Source organism: Polyodon spathula, chromosome 13 (assembly GCF_017654505.1).
Source record: "Polyodon spathula isolate WHYD16114869_AA chromosome 13, ASM1765450v1, whole genome shotgun sequence".
Taxonomy (NCBI): domain Eukaryota; kingdom Metazoa; phylum Chordata; class Actinopteri; order Acipenseriformes; family Polyodontidae; genus Polyodon; species Polyodon spathula.
In genome coordinates, this window is record NC_054546.1 from 9,054,012 (window position 1) to 9,081,189 (window position 27,178).

At 36.4% G+C, this 27,178-nt stretch overlaps 1 protein-coding gene across 1 annotated transcript; it reads right to left on the reverse strand.

The window, feature by feature from the left end:
• Positions 1-319: 319 nt before the first annotated feature.
• On the reverse strand, positions 320-26,807 carry LOC121325874 (anthrax toxin receptor 1-like). The gene is made up of 18 exons (XM_041268958.1): positions 26,409-26,807; positions 19,279-19,350; positions 19,012-19,083; positions 18,659-18,740; positions 18,539-18,572; positions 18,370-18,449; positions 18,194-18,262; positions 17,740-17,820; positions 17,588-17,648; positions 14,792-14,890; positions 13,854-13,923; positions 9,847-9,925; positions 9,214-9,309; positions 6,808-6,846; positions 5,679-5,777; positions 5,301-5,465; positions 5,125-5,205; positions 320-445 (listed from the first exon to the last, which is right to left on the reverse strand). The coding sequence occupies exons 1-18, from the start codon at positions 26,549-26,551 to the stop codon at positions 320-322; spliced, it is 1,548 nt and encodes a 515-aa protein (XP_041124892.1). The 5' UTR covers positions 26,552-26,807.
• Positions 26,808-27,178: the final 371 nt, after the last annotated feature.

Sequence of the window (27,178 nt, forward strand, 5' to 3'; positions counted from 1 at the left end):
AGCGCCATGTCAAAAACAATCAAATACCATCATTGGAAACTTTACATTTTCTGGGATTTTCAGTAGTTGATCTCTGAATTATTTTTGCTGTCCAGCAACAAACCTCATACATCTTAAGGCAACCCCAGCTTTAATAAATACTATACGTTTGGTCAAAGTGAAGATTTTGAACCCATGTGCACTTTGCATCGTGACTCCTGTTGTTCTCATGGTTAGTTGTCTGGGCAGGGTGGGGGGCGTGACGGGGGCGGAGGCCCTCCGGCCGCGTCGCCCCAGGGGACCACCTCTAGCTGAGTCGTTAGCTAGGATCCCTACCCCGTCACGAGAGGGGAGGGGGAGGGGGAGGGGGCGTGGTCGCTCTGTTTAGAGGGATGGACTCTCGTGGAGCTCTCGGAGGAGAACGTGCTGCTTCCTCTTTCACCCTTGTGAAGTTAATGCATCTTCCCTGTTAAGGCGAGAAAAAACACATAAAACGGATTAGCATGTGTATTGTACAGCTGTGTAACCCTCGCTTTCAGACAAATAATGTCACCATTTTCCTGTACACGATCTTCTAAAAGTTACTGAACTAAACACACTTTCATTATTCATTTAAAAAATTTGCCCACCATACCAAAATCAAGAATGCATAACCTTATTTTTGTATTGATTTATTATTAGAGGTTATATTTCATTGTCAATGTAAGCAGTTGTACAAGCAATGCCCTTAGGAATAGAAATATTTATTTTCCTAAAGCTGACTGCTGTAGTTTAGAAGATGCTGTTAGATGCAGCAGAAAACACTAAACTTCTGAACCAGTAATCTGCAATAAAGACAGCTTATCAAGATGAACCATCGGTCAGTCGACTGGGGCAGAGTTTACCCCAGTGATCTGGCTGCTGCTTAACATGGTCATGACCCCTCTGGGTCTTAGCACTACCCTCAGATCCTAGTAGATTAGAATTAAGCACACAGGCTAATGGAGGGTGTCAAAATACTGGTTCATAGAACTATTATTTTATTTCACTCTTCAAATGCAATTTTGAGCCAAATCAGTTCTCATTTTAAAAATGAACAAACAAATTAAATAAATAAATTAAAAGTAAAATGTAAAAGTAACAAAGTAAATTGTAAATGTAAATGAATTTGAATACTGTTTTCTGTCTTATATATCTATTTCCAGAGGGCAGGAAATTCTACTGATTTAAGTGACAGTGGTGTTTAGATTCCCAGCTGTTCAGAGAAATTGAGCAGCTGTTTTTAGTTTTTAGTTTTTTTTTTTTTTAACAACTTGGTGCTTGGTCATAATGAAGTAATATCGATTAAGGTTGTTAAAGATACATAGAGTATATAGAAGGAAAAACAATATCTCTGCAATTGACTGATTGGCTGAGATGAACAAGTAAAAGTCTGACTGTGAACCAGAGACTTCATGATTGCTAAGTGCATGTCTTACCCACTGGAGAAAAGCATTGACCTCCTCTGCCTTTTTTTGTTGTTGTAACCATTAACCTCGACTAACCAGCAGGGGGCAGAATAGAGTTACATGTTATGTCATTTTATATGCTGTACCAGACCCCGAGACAGTCCAAACCTGAAGATGACGAATCATCTTTTCTCTGTGGATTACACACCAATAGCAGCTTATGCAGGTCAATATATATGCTATATGATGATATGATTAGGTTACTTTCAGAAAATCGATAATATATAACATGCCCCTAAGGAGTGTACTTTTTCATGAATTATGCTTACTTCATATATTCTATTCATCTTAACAGTGGCATATCTACAGCAAATACTGCAGGTATCAAGAATAGGGATCGCAAGTTTAATGCAAATCAAACATTTAACATTGGGCATTATTCTCTAGTTTATTTCTGTCTCTACATATATGTACCAAGAGAGGTTCACTCCTTTATAATGATTTAAAAATATTTTAATTTGCCACCAATTAAATCAATTCAATACCATTTTGATTAATTGCATATATAATACAATGTTACCAATATATTTGAACAATAAACCCATTCTTTGACTAGTGAATGGGTCTAATACATACAACTGGTTTAACACTTTCTTCAGTGTACTCGCTGTCCTAATGTGTTGACCATAACAGAATGCACACCACTAAAAATGCATATCTAGCCCATTCTTGGTATGCACTCAAATAAGAATCCCTAAATCCATTTGAATTACTTTCACGTCAGTTGAAATGGGAGGGGCCGTCCCAGTGTTGGCAGTTTCTGCCACGCTGTTTGATTACTTGTCAGACAAACAGATGGAGAGTTTAAAGGCCACGAGCCATATTGTGACAGAAAAGATTGGCTTCTTTGTTTGGCATGCTTAGGTCTGCATCAGGGGAAGAAAAGGAATGGCCTAATTTTTAAACACAAAGAGACCCTTCCAGAATTTTTACTTTTGCAGGTTATTCTGTAGCAGCTCTTATGCTTAAGAATGTGGATTCCCAACCGATGACACTGAACAACAATCTGCTTGTTTTCCTTTTAAGTTGCAATAATATTAAGAGACACTTTGTTGAACTATTGACTTAATATTTTTCATTACACTTGATGCAAAAAGTAACAATCCCAATCTAATCCAGACAGTTTCTATTTATAGCGATATTTAAAATATAAAAGTAGATGATTTAGAGATTTCTGACACATAAATATGAAACCTCTCTAACCTTCAAAGTGCAACAACATAAACAGACTAATGAAGAACAGCAGTCATAATTACTCAAATATACTACCACTGGCATAGCGTACCCCTGCAGTGTGGTAAGCATTGCATCTTTAAACCAAGGTGTCGGAGTTGTATCATGTAACCCTTTGCTAATGATCTGAACCACTGCAGCTGTCTATTTCTCAGTTTACAGTCAGTGGCCTGTCGACCCTGTGAAGTAGCTCATCAGTCTGCATTCATCGCTGGCCCCCATGCTAAACCTCTCGGTTGGCTAGAGCTTGCTCTCTGCCACAAACAACTGAGAGCTGTTACAGCACCATATGGAACGAGGCTCCTACCTCCACTCACATCTGCATGGTATTCATAGGGCACCATTCTCATTCCAGCCATATGTCCCCCCCTGCGCTTGCCTGTTGTTGTGCTGCTCACCACATTGTTCTTTTTGCTGCACACGACTGCTGAGGCAGCAAGTGTTGCCCTTAGCCTGACTCCGCCATATCAATCACCACTGCCCTCATCTTCGCTACAATGGGGCTTCACAATAACAGGTTTGCCTCTTGTTGTAAACGGCCTCATGTCACTTTACGGGCTCTCTGTTTAATAAGGTATTAAATCAGACCACCAAGTGTCACCACAAAGACCACCACAAAGGGAATCAGCGAAAACAATTGAAATAAGCCACCCATTCATACTGACTTGTAAATTATGCAAAACATCTCCTTGGAAACCAAGCTTCTTTCTTTGGGATATTTTGACTAACATTCTTTTATATGAGAACCAAAAACACATTTTAAAAGAACAGCACTGTGCTGTACATTTAAAAAAAAACAAGAAAAACCCGACATACCCTTTGTCTGAAAAAACATGAATATACCATACTCATCTAATCTACATAATTTTGTTTGGGGAGACACAGAAAAAACAAAACAAAGCCAAGCTTTGAATTATTTATTGCGACAAATAAGTTGGTAAAAACATGATCGCTGAAACAATATAATTTAGTCTGATCCAAGCTGTTTGGTGGCATTTGTATATCATATCCCTGGTGAAGACATTATCCACATTGTTTGACCTCAGTTTTACCTGAATATTAGGTTATTATATATTCGAAAATATAAATCTATTTGATGTTTAAATTTGAATTACACTTTCAAGTAACCAATTTTTTATAAAATATTATAACCAATAACGAAGCTCTATGAAGTTTTGTATGTAATGTAATCAAAGCTGGTTAGACAGTTTCCCATTAAATTAATGGCACTCTTCCACATGCTCACAGTCCTCTTTGCACCAAAACACAAACACAGCCCTACATGAATACAACCCCCTTCGTGCTGTATATTTTATGTGTGGAAGTCTATTATTTTTAAACAGTAAGAGAGCTGTATTTCCCAATGCTAAACACAGAGTAGGGAAAAGGAACAAGGGTTTCTAAGATACACTTACATGGCACACTGTCCCAGGATACAGCTGGCATATTGTAGCCCTTTCTAAAAAGCTCAACAGTAACTTCTTCTTAAAGGAATATAAAACCCATGTCTTTGTTCTGCAGGTGGGTTGTGGAAAACTACATGGAAAATCATTTCTGAACAGTTTATCTCCACAAGACGTTCAGCCTATCATGTTTTAAGATTATTCCCCATCTTACATGTAAGATATATTTGTCTTAGATAAGTTGATAGAGGTGGCTAAAAGGTTGACTTGAAGTATCTTGAAGAACTAAGCCTACTAAGAATCTAGGCCAAGAAGCAGTGAATGGCACTATTCAGTGTTTCACAGATGGGTTACCATGACAAACTCCATGGTAATACAATAATGCAGTATTGAATGTTGTGTTGTGTTGTTCTTTATATGACAGCATTAGAAGGTACAGTAACTGAGGAATAAGCCACAGATTGAGTCTGTAAATCAGTAACATGTTTGACAGGCTTCTAGGCAATCTGTGGATCTCGGGCTACAGATGCAAATAATTTAATTATGATACTGTGTCAAATAAATATGTATGGTAAGCAACTGGTTTGATGGGCTAAAATAGAATAAAACACAGAATCAACTGTGAGTTTAGTAATCAGATTTAAAATTTGTGTTTTTATTTAATGTCTCTCTCAGCACTTTCAGTATATAACTGTAATAAATTTTTATGGAATTAATTTTAAACACTGGCTCTAGTATATTTTGTTTTTTAAATATTTGTAACTAAACTTGCAATATTTTTTTTTTTTATAAGTGGGGGATGTTATTGTTAGACTAAAGGCCAATAAATAAACATTTCTGCAAATTCTGCATTATATTTGTATTAATAGCCCTAGTGTTTGAGCTAAATTGGATACTTTCCATTACACTATGCCAATCCTTGTCTGGAGACACGCAAGATTGTACTTTAGAGGATAAAAAGCCACACCCAATACTGTCTGAGTCTAATAATATGTTATATGCGATACATGTATTCCACTTACCTGATCTCCAGGTAGTGGCCTCATGAGAGACACTTGATCATAGCCCCTCTGAAACAGTGCCCACAATGCATCAAGCTTGCCCTAAAGAAGCACAACAGTATAGCATGAATGCATTATGGTCAATTCAAATGAATTTTCAGAATCCATGCTGTAGAATATAGTGCACAAGAAATTACCTGGATTGGCGTGTACCATTTTCTCTCCTGAGGCTGCCTCCTGCTAAATCTCTTTGGCTTTGGCTCAAAGGGTTCAAACTCTTGTTCGGGCATTTTAACTACAGCATTCTTGGGTTTCTCCAGTTTGGCTCCTTCTTCTGTTGAACCTTTGCCACCCCAGCGTACCTATAAAAACATGTGAACTCTGTCTAAATCTCACAGTTATAACACTTGACTTGACTTGACACTGCAAACTCTTACTACCTGGGCACAGTTTAAAAGATATAAAACCATTGCAGCCTTGACAGTGTCACGATGAAGCAGACTACCGTACATGTAGGTTAATTCTCCAGTCTATTCTAGTTGCCGGGTAGATAAGCAGAGAACAACACTAAGTACCTCCATTCTTTTTATGCCTCCAACTCCTCTGCCTCCATAGTAAGACGCATCAACTGTTGGCCATTTTTTCTTTGGCATTCCATCCTCATCTTCAGATTCCTGAACAGACACACAACATGTGTGATCTACCTTTATCAATTCAAACAACATATCTGTGAAACTCTTTGGGGGCTAATGGCTCTAGCACAAAGGAATAGACACCAAAAACATACCAGAGCAAGAAGCAGATTGAATTAGTCCACAGTAATTCAATTAGCTCCCTGCTAAGTGAACTAAAAGGGTTTTATGGGAAATATATAGCATATTTGCAACACCATACTACAAAAATGTGATGTTTATACAGTGGGTCCAATTTTTCTACTGCCTATGTCATACATTTACTATGTAGTGTACCCACAGTGGAAAATACAGGCCAGCGTTCTAACAGTGAACCTCCCTTCCTTAATAATGACCAATAATAATGCTTTACAAGCAAACAAGCAATTGAATTCTGAAAATACAAATAGAGTATCCTACTTAAAAGTGTGAATCACAAGGACTGAAGACCCACACCTTAGAGATTGCCAAACCACAAAAAAAAAAAATAAAACCCACAGAAATTTACTTTAACTCAAGTTGTAATTGATGGACAAACAGTTCATTCCATTGCTATATGATATGGTTTAAATCAAGTTCGTTAGTGTAAGTGCAGCTATACCCAATCAGAGAAGACCTCTGTCTCTCTCTGTCACTGAAGCGCTTTTATTTCTCAGCACAGATGTACGTTAGCAAGAGAATGTGACAAAGATCTTTTCTATTGAACACTCTGATCTGGCTTTAGAAAGGGGGGAGATACAATACATCTATTGTTGCTGTCTGTGCTTTTCAAAAAACGTTACATTTGACATGCAGAGATCTTGATTCTATATTTCATGAATAAAAGTATTCAGCACTGGACTTAGTAGTAATAATGGATACATTCTGTATAGTCACATTATATATTCATATACTGTATGTAATCCACCACTAATTATTTAACATCCACTAACCCTGTTGTTGGTACAATCATATTCAAGAACATCATCTAAATGCATAACTTAATGCTACAGATTGAAACCTAGATTAGTCCAAAAGGTATAGTATTACTTACAGACTCAGGGGGTGGTGGAGGTGGGAGCTCTTTAATCACCTTTAATAAAGGAAATGGATATGAAGGCATACAGCAACACACTGTAAGTTTCATATTTTCATATCATATTTTAAAAATCATATTTTAAACTGGGTTCTTAAAAATGATAAAACAAGAAAATAAATGCTAACAGTAAGCATAACAAAACAATTTGACAATCCCGAACATATAAGTGATGCGTGATTTTTTTTTTTAAAAAAAGCAGCTCTTCTGTACTTTTCCCTTATTCGGTTCTCTATTTGGTCATAAAAAACATCGCCTGCATTCCTTACACATAACATGGTATGTCATTTCCTCCAAGTAAAACTACTACAGACAAATCATCACTATAAATGGTCTGTTCCGCAGACTCAATATGTTGTTACAAATATTCTTTTTCAATAGACTGAAAAAAAATATTCTAAACTAATAGAGACCAGGGCTCTAGAAATGAAATTCATTTGTAGCCCAAAGTCAACCAAATACCAGCCCCAAAGTAGCCCAATATTATATTGCCTAAACTAGCTCTAAAAGTAACCCAATAAACATGGTATTTTCCAGTTTCTTGCTACATTTTTATCGTAACTATTATCTTTTATCTTAATTTTTATGTAACTAGGGTTAAGCGACTAGTAAAGTCAGCTATTTTAATTAAAAAATACAATTGCTTTTCCTATATAATTTATACTATACATCAATAAACCTTTGCATTTAAAATGTAAAGAAAATCTAACCTAGAATGTATGTACAAAAAATTGAAAGAAAAGGTCCTTTGTGAACTGAAATGCATAAGTCTAAACTTCCATGAAACTATGTACACGTGCGGTCACCTTGAAGTGGTTTGCATTAGCCGTTATACAGGCTGCTGTCAGACTTTGCCAGCAGGTCCAAGGAGGTCTGCTGTAAATGAGGCTGAATGTAGGTTGTTTCTTTGCAGTCCAAATCAAATGTGGAGTATGTGTTTGACAGCAGTTTTAGCCCCATTCTATTTGATCTGTCATCTTTAAAAAATGACATCCGATAGAACACTATCTCCGTTTAATTCACCATCAGACTTCCACTCTTTCCTATACATTTTGGATCGGTACTATATATATCTTCTGTTACCAGGCGCGGGTGAAACATACGTTACCCATAATGCAATGTACGTCATAGCCACATATATTGATGCTTGTTATTGTTACAATGTTTAGCAACAGTGATGTGAACACAAAGGGTTGTGTATCATAAAGCTTAGTATTTTGCTTTAAAATATCGATAAGACTTTAAAACCATACAAAATATATCCAAATGTAATACATGCACAAATGCCCAAAACTAGCCCGCACAATAAAAAAAAAATACAAGTCCAATTAGGCGTGAACCCACCCAATCTGGCAACCCTGGCTGGGACACGGAACTGGAGACACGTTCCTGGGCAAGCAGTTGAGCAGGTAGGCTCGCCTGGCACTGAGCTGATTGGGAGGTCCGGATTGGTTGGGGGGGCGTGGCCAGGAATGCTGCGTGGAGCTTAAAAAACACCTGCTCCACAGCTCGATGCTACTGCATGGCCAGGAGTCGCCGCGAGGATGCCGGGGCTCCGGAAGGCCAAAAGTAGGTTCGTTTAGAGAGGTTGATCCCAAATAGTGTATAGAGAGGGTTTGTGTAGAGTAGTAGATTCCTGGAGTGGGACGTTTCTTTTAGTGAGACTAGTGCTCACTTTGTTTTGTTTTCTTTATTAAATGTGTCAGCACTTGTGTTAATGAAATCTGTGTACCCTTGCGGTGTGTCAACACCCAATACTCTGTGTCTGCCTCAGTATTGTTCAGTGATGACCCATTGATGAAATAAAAAAAAAAAAAAAAAATGGTATATGATTTGCATGGGCAATTCTCTATGCTCAAGTTCTGGAAACACATCTAGCATGTAAAGGACCAGTCAGGCAGGAAACATAACCCTTAAGGCAAAGTGTTGTGGCTGTAATTAAGGAATTTGACACTGCTATCAGTTTAATAACATCAAGGAGCCTGTCACCTTGTGATTTAGCTTGGTTTGGATTGGGTCCCTAGGGACCAATGGCCTAATTCAATTAACTACTTAGTAGGGAAAAAGCATATGGGGACATATAAATGCACACAATAAGGAAAACTAAGGCAGAGCAATATTTATGTTGCTTTGATTGAAGATATGTTCATTAAAATCCCTCAAAAATACGAAGGGTAGATTATAAAGCGGTTTTAAAGTTCAAAATCTTTAAATGGCCAAATGGATATCCATGCTATCTATACTGGATACAAAATACAGCAGCACATTGCAGGTCTGTTTAATTGCCTTATTTAATTCTATTCAAAGATATCGGAATAATTTCAATTAAGATACTGAAAATGAATTATAAACAATATGACTTACCACAGTGCAACATAGAGGCCAGAACCACCACATCAAAAGAAGACCCAGTAATAAGAACAGGACTAACAGCGTGATCAGAAGTATTGTCCCATCGAACTGTATAGAAAAAAAAAAAAACAGCACACACACACACACAAACACCCACGATATATATATATATATTATATATATATATATATTATATATATATATATATATATATATTACATACATTATTAATGTTATACAATGTCTAATTAAGACACTGTTAACTGCACAGGTGTGTAGCGGTAGAGGGAAGGATAAGATTCAATTAAATGGTAAAAAAACAATATAAAAAAATATTAAAGGATTTTAAGATGATCATTTTGTCTAGCTCCAGAGAGATGCTATAAGAAAAAAAAAAACTTACTCTAAAAGAAGTGAAACGACTGAGCTGAGGAAGCACCAGAGAGGAGGAGGCTGCACAGAAAAGGAATATGAATGGAAAGAGAGAGCAAGAAACAAAAAAAATAAATCATTCAGACTGAGGTCAACAAGAATGAATAGAAAGTCATAAAAGAGTGAATAGAAAATGACAGAATGGAGCGTTTCTGAGATTCCTAAGTATAGCCAAGGAAATGGGTTGAGTGCAGTGTGTAGCTATGTACTTACGCAGTGAGTGGTGGTGATGTACACAGAGCTGGTGATGAACGTTAAGCCCTCATTCATGCTGACTTGCAGATACACAACTCTACAGTACAAACACATTGTTTTTATATTGATTAATAGGATTTTTGTTATAAATTCAAAACCATGCTTCTCTTGTCATAATGATACATGTAATATTGTATAGCTCTGACAATTGTCATAATGATACAGAGAATACTGTATAGCTCTGACCATAGTCATAATGGAAACTACTATAGATTATTAGAGGATTGCAGCTTTAAATAATATAACAGTTTTCAACATAATCAGAGTTGTGTTGATGTATGTGTTAACACTGTTGGAGGGAGTACTGATTTGGATAAAGTGGATACAGGATACAAGGAAGGGAAGGGCAGGCAATTGCTGTTTCTTTTCATAAATGTTTCTGAGGATAATTTGTGAAATATTTTTTATTTCTTTCCCCAGCTGACCTTTGATCTAGGATGTGTGAATACAGATACCAATAAACATAATGTTGAAAGATATATCCTTAATATGATCAACATAGTATTCAAAACAATAAAGTACCTCACTATATTCAATCATTCAAAACAGCACCATCAAAAATATCTGAAGTGATTGTTATCTGAAAATGGTAAGGGCGTGACAGATTCCTTATTCTAGGTATTATAGTGGTTTAAATCTGCTCTGGGCATGTGGAATTCCCAAAGACTTTTACACGCCTCATCATGTGGAGTACAAAAAAATCCCAATACTAAATTTGGGTTTCATAGTTCTGTTTTATCGTCAGTTCATCTGGAAATTTGTGTTTCTCATTTTCTCTGTGTTGTGGTCAATAAAACAAGAACTAATTCTAACATATCTGTTTTTTTTGCAATTAGCTGTTAAAAAGCTAACAATAGATACATGTGTAGAAAAATGAAATGCATACTGTGTGCAGGTACTGTTTCAGATATACATGCAAACCTCTCAATGAAATGTTTGTGATTGCAAAGTCAGTAAGAAATGGATAAGAAAATAGGAAGTTTCACAATGAACTCCATATCAATTCATTTTGCCAAAGAAAGAATACAAAGAACACATCAAGTAACCTAAAATCTCATTCAAGCATGCAAGTGTGTATTTTCTGTTGTTAGGAACTGTGCAGTGATTTCATTGATATCAGTAAAGAATGCACTGTAATGTTTGTTTGATATATATATATATATATATATATATATATATATATATCACTTGATTAGCAAATAAATGTAATCAGTAAAATATGCAGGTGGAACTAGATTAGTAAGTGGATGTAATTCATACAGCGCAACAACATGTTGGAAGCTAGAAAGATGAGGCTGAAGTATGAACTGAATTATGATCTCAAGGAATGATTAGAACAAGGGCGAAGTGTTTCGATGTTGAATTGGGTGTTTCTGGTGTTGCTACACAACATACTGTTGAGAGGCAGACATGCGACGTAGATTTGGTCATTCGTCTAAATGGCTCTCAAATGTATAACATGTTCTGGTATTTATCACAGAGACATTGTAAGAAAAAGACAAAGGCTGAATTCATTGTACACCAAATTCTTCCATACTGGCTTACTTACTAAACATTCTTTTTTCACACAATAACTTAAAAAGCATAGCAAAGTGTAATAAAGCATACTGAAAACATGATAAAACATAGGTAAGCATTAAAGAACAGCAATGTATGGTAAAGGATATTAATAAACATGCAAACCAAGGTAAACTATGGTAAATATATAACCATGGGAAAACAACAGTAAAACTGCAAAAATACTATGCAAATATACCTTGGTAAACATTTAAAATGTATATTATTTGCACATGTAACTGCTTACCCTTGTACTCCTCAGAATAATAAATAGCACTGCTTGATAATAAGACCAAATTAGCATGAATAAACACTACTTTTCCATTGAAGCAGACTCCTTGGTGAAACATTTGTCTACTGAACTGTTTTTTTTTTGTTTTTTGTTTAATTATTATTCAAATGTGAAGTTTACAATTATGATTGATTTTCCAGTATTCATTATATCTTGGGGAAAACATGAACAGTGTATATGTAAAGGTTCAAATGTCTTATATTCTGGTTCAAAAATCTGTGTTTATCAAAGTTAGTAAAATGTGAAACTGCTGGGACATTGGTTAACAGTGGTCACCTGCTGGGAAGAGCTTCCCTCCTGAGGGTTTCCAGTCTCTTGGGAAAGAGAGAGAGTCAAAGAGACAAGAGGAGATACACAGAAGAATAGTGAGAGGGATCGCTGCTGTCACAGTTCTGCTATAGGGAGGCACTGTGAGCTATACAAGCCTCAGTAAGATGCAACTGTTGCATGCAGTGACAATGTCAAGTTCTTTTCCTTGCTGTTAAGATTTGTGTACTCCTTCAGGGAATGCAATGCTACAAGGGGCTGTGTACAATACTATCAAGAGGTATTGTGACAAAGCCATCGAATTTGCCATCAATCAGTCGATCACCCCATTCTCTAAGAGCACATTCTAGAAGCTTACAGTTATGTTTTGTTTGTATAATAGCGCACACAACTACTCTGCAGCCAAACAAAACACAGAGTAAATAAAAAGGATATGTCATTAAATTTGTTGGAGACAGTCAGCTCAGAACATCTGAAGATATGTGAGTGTATGTGTGTGTGTGTGTGTGTGTGTGTGTGTGTGTGTGTGTGTGTGTGTGTGTTTGTGAATGTGGCCAGTCTTTGTAAAAAAAGGCTCTGTTTATTTACATTTAACTTCTGTTGTGTGGCCCCTTTCACCCATACAGTAGATTTATTTTACCCATACCCTCAGCACTCTCCCAATTCATTTACTCAGTCATAACAGGTTTTGCTTTGCCTCAAACCCTATTACATCCCAAATGGGCCATAATTATTGCTATTACACTTCAGTAGAGAATAAATGCTATAGCATGCCAGACCTTTAGCTGGAAGGCTATATGGAGGAAAGGGGTATCTTTTTTGTGAGAATCTGAGAACAATTAGCTGAGCTGAAAAAACAGGGTCACTTCTAGAGAGGGGGTGCTCATTCAGAACAGCATTCCCAGAGGACATGAACATAAAGGGGAACCCCATAACTCAAAGGGACTTGATTGCAGTGCCATTTGTTGCTCAAGAGAAATAAACAGCAATGCTCCTAATGCACAGTCAACTGATTAGCTCCATTTGTGGTTTTGTCATGGTTCATGTGGACACTGAGTTGCACACTGAGCTCTGGCTGAACTGCAAACCCTGGGCACTCCACGGTACCCTTGACAAACTCTTCCTTCAAGGCGGGGTTCTCCCAGCAGTTCCTGCCTTTTCCCAGGAAAATGTTAATGGTTCACGGCTGGCAGTCTGGCACCTTTCACACTGTGGTTGGATCTCTGCCTAATTAACTGAGCTTGTTCTGTTCACACAAGGCTGTCCTGCCACTTTCTTCCTGTCGGCCTATGTACTGCCAGCTCTGGCAAAGACTTCAAAAGCTCCCAACTGAGGATTTTATTATACAGCATACATTACATTGTCATGTTTTATACATGTACTTAAGCCATGGTATTAACCAACAATGGGTTTAGCTACAGTATATGTCTCTACTTGGCCATTATCTTGTTAAGCTGTGCCCAATACTACGTTAGTCATAAAAAAAAAATAAAGTATGGCATATATAATACATTTAAAAAGGATGTTTTATTGTAAGATTCAATATTTTTGAGTAATTTCCAAAATTCAATTGGTTTTCATTGCTGCTTCTTAGCTTTTTCTGATTCTTATTTTGCTTTGCTTTCTTCTAAAAACAGGAAAGATAAAGTAACTTTTCACAACAATAAAACCAGCAGGACTACTTGAAATGACAGATCTGAAGTATTGCCGTGACCTCCTTTACACCTCATGGGTCAGTTTCCCTGGATCCCCCTTCACCCTCAGCCCTCCTCCAGTCAGCACATTACAGTACTTAATATATAAACCTGATTATCATTTTAATGGATCAGAAAGACTTAATGTTACTTACTGTCCAACCTCATCTATTACTGGAGCCGGGCACAATAAATATGTATCTTCTATGTCTTCAGGTTTCTCATCTAAAACAAAAACAAGAGAATTTTAAATATTTAAATATACAATACATTCTAAAATGAGTAAATATGACAATGGGATGTGTCTTCAAAAATGTACTATGCAAAAGTAAACTTAATTTGTGCGAACGAAAACAAGTTGAATGTAATTTTCAGAAGACAATGTCTGCCTGGAATTTGTATGTTGCTAGAATTCTCTAACTCTAAACTAAAACGCATGTGCAGAACACAAGGTAGTTGCTTCAGTTGGACAAGACCTATCATGCCTAAAAATTGCAGAGAGCACAAAAAATGTTCTATTTCAGCCTGACTGCATTTCACTGGAATGCATAACATTGGTTTGTTAGATTTGATGTGTTGACTTTCCAATCACAAACATGGCTGTCAAAGAGAGACTTGGGTGACATCTACGAAGGCTGAAAGAAGCATATCATGTGGCTGCAACATATGAGTATTAGGTCAAGGTCATATGCAAATTTCACTAAAGTCTTTATGTAGCCACAGAGTTATGCGTCTGCCTGCAATAGTATCTAAGCTATGAGGTGCTACATGTGCAGCTGGTGGCATACCCATTTAGGGGTATAACCTTTCTGAAGATATATTATTATTACCTATATCATACTACATACATATTTGCCATGCACAAGGCAAACAAACCTCATTGATCTGTTGTGGTGATTTACATTGCAGCAAAAAACATGCTCCTAATTAAGAATAAAAATATTATATACTTATCATAAAATGATTCCTATAGGGAAAAACTAAATGGTTTCATTACGGTATTAAGTTGTGGAATGCATGCACATACAGGGCTTAATATATGTCAGATTCACGTTTAGAAAGCAATAACAGCACAGAATACAGAGATACTCACTTATGGTAAGACTGTCGTTGATTTTAAAGCTGCAGAGAACCTGATCAACATTCCTTGCGTGAGAAAACCCATTCCCTTTTACGACAACCTGAAAGGACTCTGAAAAATCAAATGAACAGAACATCATTCATCATGACGCCGGAAAAAAAACAAAACAAACAAACAAACAAAAAACGGCACTAGTTTGTTGCTTTGGAAAAGCAGGTGTTGCATCTGTTTTAATTGACACTATGACAGAGCACATGGCAATGTGCTAAAGAGACACAGAATAAACACACACAGATAATGAAATAAGCAGTGCCCGCAGTTGGAATATCTTTTTCTCATGCAGAACTGAAGCTAAAAAGACAAGCATTGAGAAGTCATGAAGCACTGCGCCCAGGGGCTTCTGTCTCCAGTAACCATGAACCATGAACACTAAATTCATTATCAAATTGAAGAAAGAAATGTGCTCCATTGGTGCTAATAATAAAAGTGGTGCTGTTTGCAAATATCTTGTATTCCACAGCCATAGGTGTTTTTCTTACTGCACAGGAGATCTCTGACCTTGTATTCCCTAAGGGTAGAACTGTGTGGAGTTGAGGCCGATAAAGAACAGATGTTACAGATAGAACAAAAAAAGACAGAGACTTAAAACCTGTCTAAAAGCTGAAATGTAGTGGGAAAAAAACATTAAAGTGAAAGTATCCCCCTGCTGTATATGAAATGCAATGGTTTTTTTTTATATTGTTACTAAGCACCGCTTTACAAAGTATAGTGCTTGACAAGCATTGACACACACACACACACACACACACACACACACACACACACACACACACACACACACACACACACACACACACACACATATTTTAATAGAAAACTATAATGGCAGTTTTATTAACATATTTCACTTGAAATATTTTATGCCTACCATAATTGAATGAATAACAAATGTCCTAGATACTGCAGAAAATGATACATCATGTTTTTACTATGGCTTTCACATTTTAAATGTTTAAGAAATGAAGAAACAGTTTTGGTTCTACATCTACAGCAAGTCATTTTTGTTTGTTTCTCATTTAGTATTTTTTTCCAAGGTGAATTAGCAAAGAGGAATGGTTCATAAGCAGCAGCAATCTTGAAAGAAAATGGCGGCCTCAGGAAAAGGAATGTGAAAGCTGTGGTTGTGGCAATGCCAGCGGCTTCAAGCATGTCATGGTCATTTACATCTGCTGCTCCTGTTCAGCTGTTCCACTGGCTGACACTCGAGGTTCAGCACAAAAACTCCACCTACCAGACCAGCAGCCCAACCCTCTATTAACATGTCACTAAAACAACCGTCTACCTTTATAATTACACTTATTTCCCATTTAAATGGTTGACTAGTCCACGAGTCTACTCTGCGCAAAACGCTGCGTTGCATTAGATCATTGTGACGGCAGTCTGTTGAAATGGCTAATTCTATTTAATTTCGGGCCTGTGCTGTGACCGCGTGCTTTTCTTTCTTAGTTACTGTCAGATTATACATTGTTGATTTTGACAAGATAGCGAAGGGAAAAAGGTCAGCTCTGAAATAAGCGGGCAGCGCTGGCAGCAAGATGGTGGGTTGATGCTGGTGCGCACTGGCTGTGCTGTCGGCTTCGCTTGTGTGAATCTGATGAGAAGCTGACTGTTTGCATCCACACCTGGTAGTTGACGTGGCCGGTAGGATGCCACATCCAGCAAAGCCTTTCAATCACATCTGTGTACCATGAGCGTAATCAAAGCAATGATGCTGTCAAGTTATATAGCAGGCACCTTCAACACCATCTCCTGGTCACTTTAAATCAGCCTGATTATAAAGATAGAAGCAGAGCAACGCACACCAGGAGACAAAAAGCGCCTACAAAGATATATATATATATACACACACACACACACACACACACACACACACACACACACACACACACACACACACACACACACACATGCAATCTATATTGTGCATTTTTTTTTTAATCACAGTGATATAGGATGTATATTTTATACTTCAAAAGCTTTAAGTTTATTAAGAGCTGCTAGTTCTATTTGTAAAAAAAATATATAAGGCAGTACTTTAAATAAGAAATACTTCTCATAATCTTAAAGAAATACTGGTTAAGAAATATTGTTGATGCTATAAGAAATCTATTGTGCAACACTGGGAATGCACATTTAGTCAGAATAATCAGTAAAAGCATATTTTAAACGCAAACATTAAAATAAAATGTGCAAAAGTGTTTGAATTTCCCTATTGTAAGGATGTACACCATAACTAGATAATATTTAAGAGCAAAAACAGATACCTGTTTCAGCTCTATGCATGACAATAAATTAGAAAGAAAAATAATGTACTTATATTTTGGAAAATATATACAGTAGCAGTGTTTTAAACATAAACTGATAACCAACTAAACAGAAACCAAAAAAATAAACTTCAAGTAAATAGCTGTTATTTCTTCAAACGTTTTCTGTATATTTAATCTACTGCTATATTGAAATCTGTTTTCACTACAGCCTAATGCTTCTTTACTTGGGTGCTCCCATGCAAATGGAAGATCTATCTGGCTTGACATGACCTTATTAGAGTACAGTAACAGGGAGAATTTAATGTATTATCTCAACAGTGCCTCAATTCTATACTTGATCAATTTTAATATTTGTTAAACACTTGTCCATTTTGAAATCAATTCCGTTTGAATCCATCATAACTAAACCTTGTCTGTACTGAATGATATATATAGAGTAGAGCATCACCTAGAGAGAACTTAACTCAATCTGGGTTCTTACCTCCAGCACAGACGCTTGATGGTTCGGCCGCTAAAATTTCAATACAGGATTTCCTAAGAATCTGTAAAATAGCAGCATGGGTTAACAGTCAATCAAACTTGAATTGGACACAAAAAAAAAAAAAAGATTTAAAATAACACTGTGGTACATACCGAGTCAATTATACCTCGTAGAGCATTAAACCCTCCCAGTACAGGAAACACGTGATCTATAGTGTCAGCTATTGTTGCCAGCTAAAATAAAATAACAGTTGTTGGTAAACTTACTGTTTGGTAAGGATTTTCATTTAAAGAACACCGGCAGTGTGTTTAACGCTTCTACTGCAAGAATGGACATCCCCAATGAAATAAGACAAGCAGTTAAACACAGTTCACAATATCCAGAATTTAGCAAGTGTCTTGATTGTAATGATTATAATGTAATGTAGCAGATGGCATGGGCATTAGGATGATACTGGCCTCTTACAGAAATACTTATTTTTATTAATAAAAACATAAATGAACATACATAATAAACGTGAATGGTTGCTTGGGGTGATACACTAACGGTAATATTAAATATTACCATATTACAAAGCTGCTTTGTAAATTATGAGTTAACAATTACCTGTGTTTCATTAAAATCCTTCACTCCCACACAATAAACAATCGCGCCAAAACCTCTTGCTCGTTCAGCCTAGATTGGGTAGAAAAAAACAACATGTTAATACAATCAGTCATAATTACGCAGTGTAATTACAATTGCAATATATTACAGTATTACTGCTGCAGCCAGGCACATACTTCTTGTTGTGCACGATAGAATTGTTCTTCATTCAGTTCTCCATCAGTCAATGCAATTATCACACTGGCCGTCCGAAAACCTTTCAAATAGAAACCAATATAGTACTTAACATGCCTTGAAAGTATATTGTACTGAAGTGGATAGTATATTACTTCAATATATTCTTACCTCCATAATTTTCATGGTATATTTGTTGATTTGCCTGGAAGTTAGATGGAGTTAAATGTTATTTTAAAACAGAAGTAGCACTAATACATTAAAATAAATTCAATTAAAAGAAAGCTATACCCTTTCCAGTCCTAAATGCATAAATGTATCTCCTCCAGGCACCTCCCTTTTTAGAGAGATAAGTCCTTTTCTTATGTCGTCCCTATACAAAACAATACATTTTTTATTTATTGTGTAGTGTAGTTTTTACACTGTTATACAATGAAACTGATAATGCATACAATTATAATACAAAAAACGCATACAGTATACAGCAAAGCACAACACACATGCAAGCCATGTTTAAGACATCTGTTTCCAGTTTTATTTTTTTCCAACCATTTTTCACATATTCTAGCATTAGACTATTGGTGTAACCTGAAAGGAATTCCTTGTGATGAACAACCAGCTATATTTGAATAATAAAAACCCACCTGTTTTCAGTTAATTTCATGATTGTTGTTCCTCGAGAAGAGAACACCACGAAGGACATTCGCAGCATAGGACTGCAAGATACAGACATGACCGGTTCGTACATTTCATCCATTGTTAAATGCTCATCTGTAATATTTTCTGCTGTCATATATATATATATATTGAGAAGAAAAGCATCACACTGACAGCAATATACCGTTCCAATATCTTGCATTAGAAAGCTTAAATAACAGGAGTAGGTCAACACAAATGGGAATTCATCGCACCTGATAAACTTCTCAGCCAGATCTTCAACGAAGGAGTAAATCTCTATCCAGTGGTTTTTTACACTTCCTGACCTGAGGATAAAAAACAAAGGTCTGCTGTCATTTTTGAAAAATGCAAATACATTTTAACATTTATCAAATTGCTAAATTAACATACTTTCTGTGAATTTCTGTGCATGTTGGTGAACGGTACGATATGAAAAATTTAGTTTGGTTTGTGTCCGTATATCAAGATTCAGTTTATTTCATATTGAAAGGTAACAATAATGCTTTAGATTTAGCCTTTTGGTATTGTGACTCTGCCCCCTTTTTGGATGGCCGACTTCCGACTGACCCTGGAATGAACTGCCAAACCATCCAGTCCGGGGCACACTGTTCCTGTTTTACAGCGCCCTCACAGGTCGGGAGGGAGATTGTTGACTAGGAATCATTCGTTCTGTCACAATAGCCTATTACAGTCTGTTGTAAATGACCTATGTTTTTCAATGTTAGGTTTTAGTTCTTTTTTACTGAGTTATCTTCTGCCTTGCTAAAAATAGATACAATATTATGCTTTCATTGCAGTTGTTTTATTTATTTAACATGGGTTGGTATAGAGACTGCTCTAAATGATACCTTTTAAAGTAATATATGTTGTATTGTCTTTGGAACAGTATTTATGTCATCCGAGTATAATTGTAGTCTAGCTTGCGTTTTTTTTACCTGTGCAAACAGAATAGAGAGGATGTGGGTCTGTCTTGAAAGCTAAATACATATAGTAAAGCATTTTTGTGCTGACAAATGACTTTGAAGGGATATGCACAATGCAGGATAATGCAACAATAAGCAATGTGTTTATTGAAACCAAAAAAGAGTATTCTGTAATGTTTAAAAATGTGTTTGGAAGTTTACTGTCAAACAATCATACAGTTGTAGCTCGCAATCACTTTCCAATAATCATATCACTGTGCATTTTCTGAGAAAAGATAGTATGCATCAAATTAGATGTTGAGTTGTACTAATGGGTTGTTATACCTTAGGTGGAGCCCAATGCAGGCAGGCTGTCTGATATGTTTAAAGACTCAAATATAAGATGTATAATAGAAAACATAGTTGTTATTGTATGCTTTTAGAAATGTGTACGATAGACTTTCCTTTGTCATTTCCTTGTTGAATGATCCCTAACCCATAAACCTTTAAGTGATTTCATTATGATACTGCTGGTTTCAAACATAATTAATATAACCAGTGGCAAATGTACTCTACATTTGAAGCGAATTCTAAGCGTTTGTGCTACTTTTATATCTGTTGTTGCATTACATGGAAAACCACCCACCTTCTCATAATATTTTTTTTTCACCCACTTTAAAGCTAATTATACAATTTCCTCATAATACATTTGTAAAATCCCCCTTGTGTATTCAAACTAGCCTCAGACAATGGGACTGTCTAGTCTGTGAGCAATTTCCTGGTAAAAAATAAATATGTTTCACAGTGCCAAGAACCGCTGTTTATATACACTGCTGGTTTTGTTCATGCACCATCCTGGAATATATACTGTGCAATGTTGGTAAATGCCTCTTTCATTAAATATCATTGGTACTGGACAACCGTTATACAAAACCAAGCATATGTGTTTAAAAATATGCTTTAAACAGAACAAGCAAGAAAAAGTTTTTTGCTTTCCGAATCAAATCCTTGAACTGTTCCACGTGAATGCATTTGCTCTGATTTCATTATCATAATGCAGGTTTTAATCATATCAATATAACTAATGGTAAAAACTCCTGCAATTGATTCATATCTGTATTGTATACATGGATTTAAAATATCTATGTTACTGTATTTCACTTCTGCTATATATTTGTGTGAAAAATGTTTCCCCTACTTTAATGTCAAATGCATAATTTTCTAATTATAAATGAGTAGAATTCCTCTTGGTTGTAAATGGCCTGGCCATGAGTTCTGCTTTGACACTTTAGTGGCTGCTATGTTGGTCTTGTTTCAGAATGCACCATCCTGGAAAATATATTGTGTAATGCTGGCAAATGTTTGTTTCATTAAATACCATCGGCACTAGGCAACCATTCCCCTTTCACTTTAAAAAACTTGAAAACATGAACAGTACAGACGGAATGAATATGAAGTAGTGAGTGTGAATGCTTGCAAAGCCAGTGCCTGCAGACAAACAAACAAAACATAACTAACAATTAATTAAAAATTAATTAATGGAAGTTAAATATACCAATGAGTCAAGATGGACTCAAATCAAGGGCAATTTTGGAGCTGCCAGAAGTTACAACCAAACCTGGAATGCAAAAGCTGAAGTTCATTGTTTCAGTCCAGGTTTTGGCATGCCTGCATTTTTTTATTTATAGTTTGCAGCTGGGAAATTGATTTATGATATTGGCACTACCACTTCAAAATAACACGGAATATGTAACTGTCTGTTTATATTACTAGCTTATATTCTAAAGATGTATCACACTTTAACCAATGTTGCAAATGTCTACTCAATAAGGTATCGCTGGACTGCATATTATAATGTAAAATACAAAACACATGAAATCAAGTGTTTAATTGTATGCCAGGTATATTGGAGAGAGTGAGGTGTTTGTATTTAAAATATTGAGATGATACGACGTTTCTACCCAATTGCCTCTAATAGTGTTCATTCACATCATTCATTCACATCATGCATTCATTCACATATCAGTAAAGATAGGGATCAGTCAAAAAAGCTTACAGAAATCCTCCTGTAGAATTTGCTGTGTATGTTGTCTCCTAACTCCTAGAGCAGAGGTTATCGCTGATATCATACTGAATTGAATTTTTTCTCATATAACAGGTGGAAAGACTAATGTGAGGTTTAACAGTCTTGTGGTCCAACAAATTCCCAAAAGCATTTGAGACCCTAAAGCAGCAATTAACCTCTCTGTTAGCTTTCGGATAAGCCCATTTCACCAACCCTGTCACATTGCATAGTGGTGCATACATTGAAGATGACTGGGAACTGCACTTCATCAAGGAAGCTGTAATTATTTACCATAAAACCATCAGGCACCTCATATCCTACTCCAAATGGAAATGCAGTGCTTAAGATTATTGATATGAACATTAATGCAGCAATCTGTAGTTATGTTTCAGCTTATCTGCCACAGCGTATTAATATTTGGCACTCATGGACAGTAATATAAAGCCTTGATTTAAAATTTCTAATTTGGCCAAGTAAATAAATTGAGTATATCAGGGACCTTCTGGACAAGTTAAAGTAATTCTACCCCTATGCACCACAACTTCTCTGTGTTAATTTAGGGAACTGTGTTGTACCATAACTTAAATCCTTAGAACAAAGTCTTGTTTGCTAACATTAAAAAGACAAATATCAGAAGAATATGCTGCATGTCTATGGATATGTCATGCATATTGGTACACAATTGAAACTGTGCATTAAATTAGATTATTATAACACCTGGCGACACATCAAGTTCAATACAATCTAAAGCACTGCATGTCTCAAATGCATTTTAAAACTGACTCTTTTTTTTTTTTTTTCAAAAGCCAGTAAAAACTGGAGTGCAGGATGTGCCCTATAGCTTGGAGATTGTAGGTTTGAATCCAAGCCATGCCACTGTCGACCACGGATGGGAATTCCCAGGGGGTGACACACAATTGGCCAATCGCTGCCAGGGAGGGGTAGGGGTTAGGTCAGCTGGGGAGTCCTTGGCTCACCGCAGACCAGTGACCCCTGTGGCTGGCCTGGGAACCTGCAGGCCAGCCTTTACACAATTCAGAACTGCATGGCCACACGGTGGGCTTCCAGAGTGAAAATAAGCAGACGTTTGGTAGCACTTATTTCGGAGGACGCAAGTGCTCGCCTTCGCCTTCAGGGGTTGCAGCAGTGAACCAGGTTGAATAGTAATTGGACATTCCAAAATTGGGCGAAAAAATTGGAAAATTAATAAAAATAATTGTTTTTTTTTTTTTTTTTTTTTTTTTTAAAGTCCAGTAAATGAGCTTAAATACCAGAATATTGTTTGTAAAGGCCTCTGAGGCAAAATAAAGTAGTTTCTCTGGAAAGTCCCCTGCGTGCCTTATGTTTGAAAACAAACAAACCAAGAAACAAACTTAACAGAAATAAACAGAAAAGGTTTGTTACTGATCGAGTATTTTGGGTTTCATTTCAAGTAAAAGTGGGCAACTGCCTTTTTATTAATAATGATCCTGAATCGTCCACTACTTTATGGGATTGGGTTCAGTTCAATAATACCAGCTGTGTGATAGTGTTTTTGTAAAATAGTCCAGATACATCAGTGGCTTATATCAGAGACAATCAAAAAGCTGCACACCCCTCTACACATTTGAAATTTCAAGTCGGTTTAAACCATCTGAAATCAGGATTTTCTGGCCCTGGTGCAATTTTCACACTGCTGTCATAGCTGTTCACATGCTGTTTGTCAAGCTCTCTCTGTACGTCATAGACTGGGGGTTAGATCATTTTTGGAGAAATTTCAGGTCTTGGAAGTGTACAAAACAAAAACTAATTATGAATATGTGGCATTACTGTACTTGCACTTCTACAGCTAGTTAAAAAGATGAATTAAGCCAATGCTAATAAAAATGTTATCTATGTAAATAATTCCTGTAAAACTTGACAATTATCATAGAAATGTATCAGGCTGAAGCTTGCCTGCTGTAAGTTCCCAGGATGAGATAGCACCCTCGAGTCTTTCTGTTGCTGCACACCTAAAATCTGGAAGTCCGGTTGAAACTTCAAGTCTCCACTGAAAACACATGATTTTGACTTTGCCTTCTATTATCTCTTTCAAAGTGTACCTTTCTTAACAATAACTTTAAGCTTTTAATTATTTTCCATTTTAACTAGATTTTATTTAACTTGTTCCATTATCATCTTACAATGACTTCACCTAAAATGCTCTTAATCAATGTAATGTTGTTGTTAATAGTGATCAAGGCTGAATGAACAGAACTCAACAGCAAGCGTGGCTTCACTTTGTTTTATGAACAAATTTGAAAATGATGTGGTGTTTTCAAACAAGCCACTTTAAAAGACTTATAATAATATCTTTATATAGCACCTTTCATAGTGGACCACCATCACAAAGCACTTTACAGAGGCAAGCTGTGAACTGTGCATTATATGCAGAGTCACTTACAACAGGACATTGATAACATCTCATCCATAGGATGGAGCACAAGGAGGTTAAGTGACATGCCCAGGGTCACACAGTGAGTCAGTGTGCATAGGTGGGATTCAAACCGGTGACCTTCTGATTATAAGCCCCCTGGACTTTAACCACTGGATCACACTGCCTCCTGATTCTACATTATTTAAAGAAATTCTCAAGTAGAAATGGAAATTATTTCTGAAATGCAACCGCTTTTAGTCTTAAAAAATATGAGTGTGAGTATAGTGTACTAATTGTGTATTATGTAAGTGCAGGATGTTTTTCTCTGAATCTAGGTTACAGTAAAAACTATAAAACATGCAGGGCCTTTTTGTATAATAAGTGTCTACTGAGCAATAGAATAGGAATTTGATAAAACTTTTTAGATGATCCTGTCTAGTTGCTTTAACTTGTTTTACGCAAACCTCCATTAAATATAGCTTGTACATCAATGTAAATATAAATGCTAGGTAAAGCATTACTCTTGTTTACATACTTTCTGTTAGTTTGTTTTCTGTTCTGGTGTTGCTGGAGATTAAACTGCACTCCTATACAGCATTCTTGTTGGTTACTGAAAACAGTGAAGCCTTTTAATACAACACTACTACTTTAAGGCCATCTTTGAATCTAGAGGACTTTTTAAGTAAAGGTCTGAGGGAAAACAGAAACTAATTTCCATAGCTCAACCATTTTTTACCCATTTTACTGATTCCTACCAAGAACACAGGGATTTTTTTTTTCTCAATAAACACTTTACTGCAGAATGATGTTATCTGTAGGCAACTATATACCTCTATTTACACAACACAACTAATTTTGAAACCAGAGGTAAAAAGAGAGACAGCCGCCAGGAGAGTGAACCATTTCCTTTTTCCGCAGTACTCCACTTCCAGTGAGAAACGCTTCCTTCATACCCTTGGTAAAAATTCGCACAGCAAGGTCCCGAGGGAGACGAGTCTGACCGCATATGTACATTGTTTTCGACTTACTTTAACTGTTATGTGACCATTGTATCAGTAATATATCATATATCATATTTTGTTTTATTATTATTATTATTTATTATTATTATTATTATTATTATTATTATTATTATTACCGTTATTTAACTTCTGCCACTAAAACTATTTGTTTTAAACCAGTTGTGTTTGTCTTATTTGTTCTATTATTATATTATTTGTTAGCCTTTTGGCGGTTTTCAATCTATGGCCTCTCAAATAGCCTTCAGTACTGTAACAAATAAATTAAAGAAAAAAAAAAAAAAAAAAAAAAAAAAAAAACGGTTAATAAATACTAAGACATTATTGGCTGCTAAACTATTGCAGAATAAAAAAAAAACGCCAGCCTATAAAGAGTTCGAGACCTCCCTGCGAAAAAGCCATCCTCACGCTTCAGTACACAAGCAGCAGAACTGATTTCCCCTTCCTCAGCATGAAATCCGGGCAGCGCGTTTCTGCACTGAAACCCTTGAGCCAGACAGCTGTAACAGCTGGAGCGGCAGCCTCCACCAGCAGGGAAACTTAATACACGCATCCGCTCTGCTCTCAGCGGGGGATGTGCTGTTTTTCTTTGCTTTCACAGAGGCTAAAAAGCAAGGAGCGTGCATCCATCCACAGTTAAAACCGTTTTCAAATACCATTATTAACAGCAATGACAACAAACAATACTGCACTAACGCTTTACTGAACTGAACTAATGTAAAAGATTGCACAAATGAATGCACAATGAACATAACTTTTGTCTATCTATCTATCTATCTCTCTCTCTCTCTCTCTCTCTCTCTCTCTCTCTCTCTCTCTCTCTCTATATATATATATATATATATATATAGAGAGAGAGAGAGAGAGAGAGAGAGAGAGAGAGAGACTATTAATCTGCCCACCGTCTCCAGACAACGATGTGGTTGCATGGCTACGTTCACTGAAGGGTAAATAAAATGTTATAACGATGACAAGCACTTACTTATCTAGGACAAAGTACAAGTCGAAAGCACCTTGGCACGATCTTTCCTCTTTTTCTTCTTCGGTCTCCGCTTCGGCAGAAGAAAACGAGCACATGAAAAGGAACACAAGGGCAATAGACACGTTCATCAAAAAGCTCGCCATTTTCTTTTCCAGACAGTTATATCTAACCCCCAAAAAAAGCACAGCAGCGGAATTCAACACTTCATTAAATCATCTCCAAAATCGTGAAAAAAATAAAAAAAAGGTTTTCTCCCAGTGGTATTTACCACGACGCGCCAGCTTTAATGCACTGCTGTCAGTGTGCTTGCCAGTGACGCTTTCTTTGCATCTGCTAAACTCGAGTTAAATCTCTACACCGCCCGTCTTTCTTTACCGCTTCTAAGCAGGGCAGTGAAAGCGGAGAGCATGCCAGTTCTTGCAGAAGAGGGAACGACTTCCCTTTTCCGGAAAAAAATAAAACGGTGTACAATTTTCTAAATATAGATAGCAAGTACAAACAAGCTGCTAAAACACAAACATGCTTTCATTTGGAATACAATTTACAGATGTAATAGACATACGAAAAAGAGGCTTAAATCGTTAAGAATGTACAGTAGCACAATAAGTTTAATACAGTAAGAAGTAAACTGGTATGTCAAGTTTGGTTAAAATCCAAATAACATTAAACACCAGCACGGAATAAGAACCTGAGGCAAGCACAAAGAGCAATATTACGGTGCATCGATAAATATTGCTTTGAATGACGTTTTAACTAACAATACAGAATTA

What these genes read in the sequence shown, in the direction of transcription:
- LOC121325874 (XM_041268958.1), bottom strand. Translation starts at nt 26,551, where the DNA reads ATGGCGAGCTTTTTGATGAACGTGTCTATTGCCCTTGTGTTCCTTTTC. An exon ending in GAGGCATAAAAAGAATGGAG is followed by an intron (nt 5,466 to 5,678) that starts GTACTTAGTGTT and finishes ATGTTTTTATAG; the next exon opens with GTACGCTGGGGTGGCAAAGG. An exon ending in GGCCACTACCTGGAGATCAG is followed by an intron (nt 446 to 5,124) that starts GTAAGTGGAATA and finishes TCGCCTTAACAG; the next exon opens with GGAAGATGCATTAACTTCAC.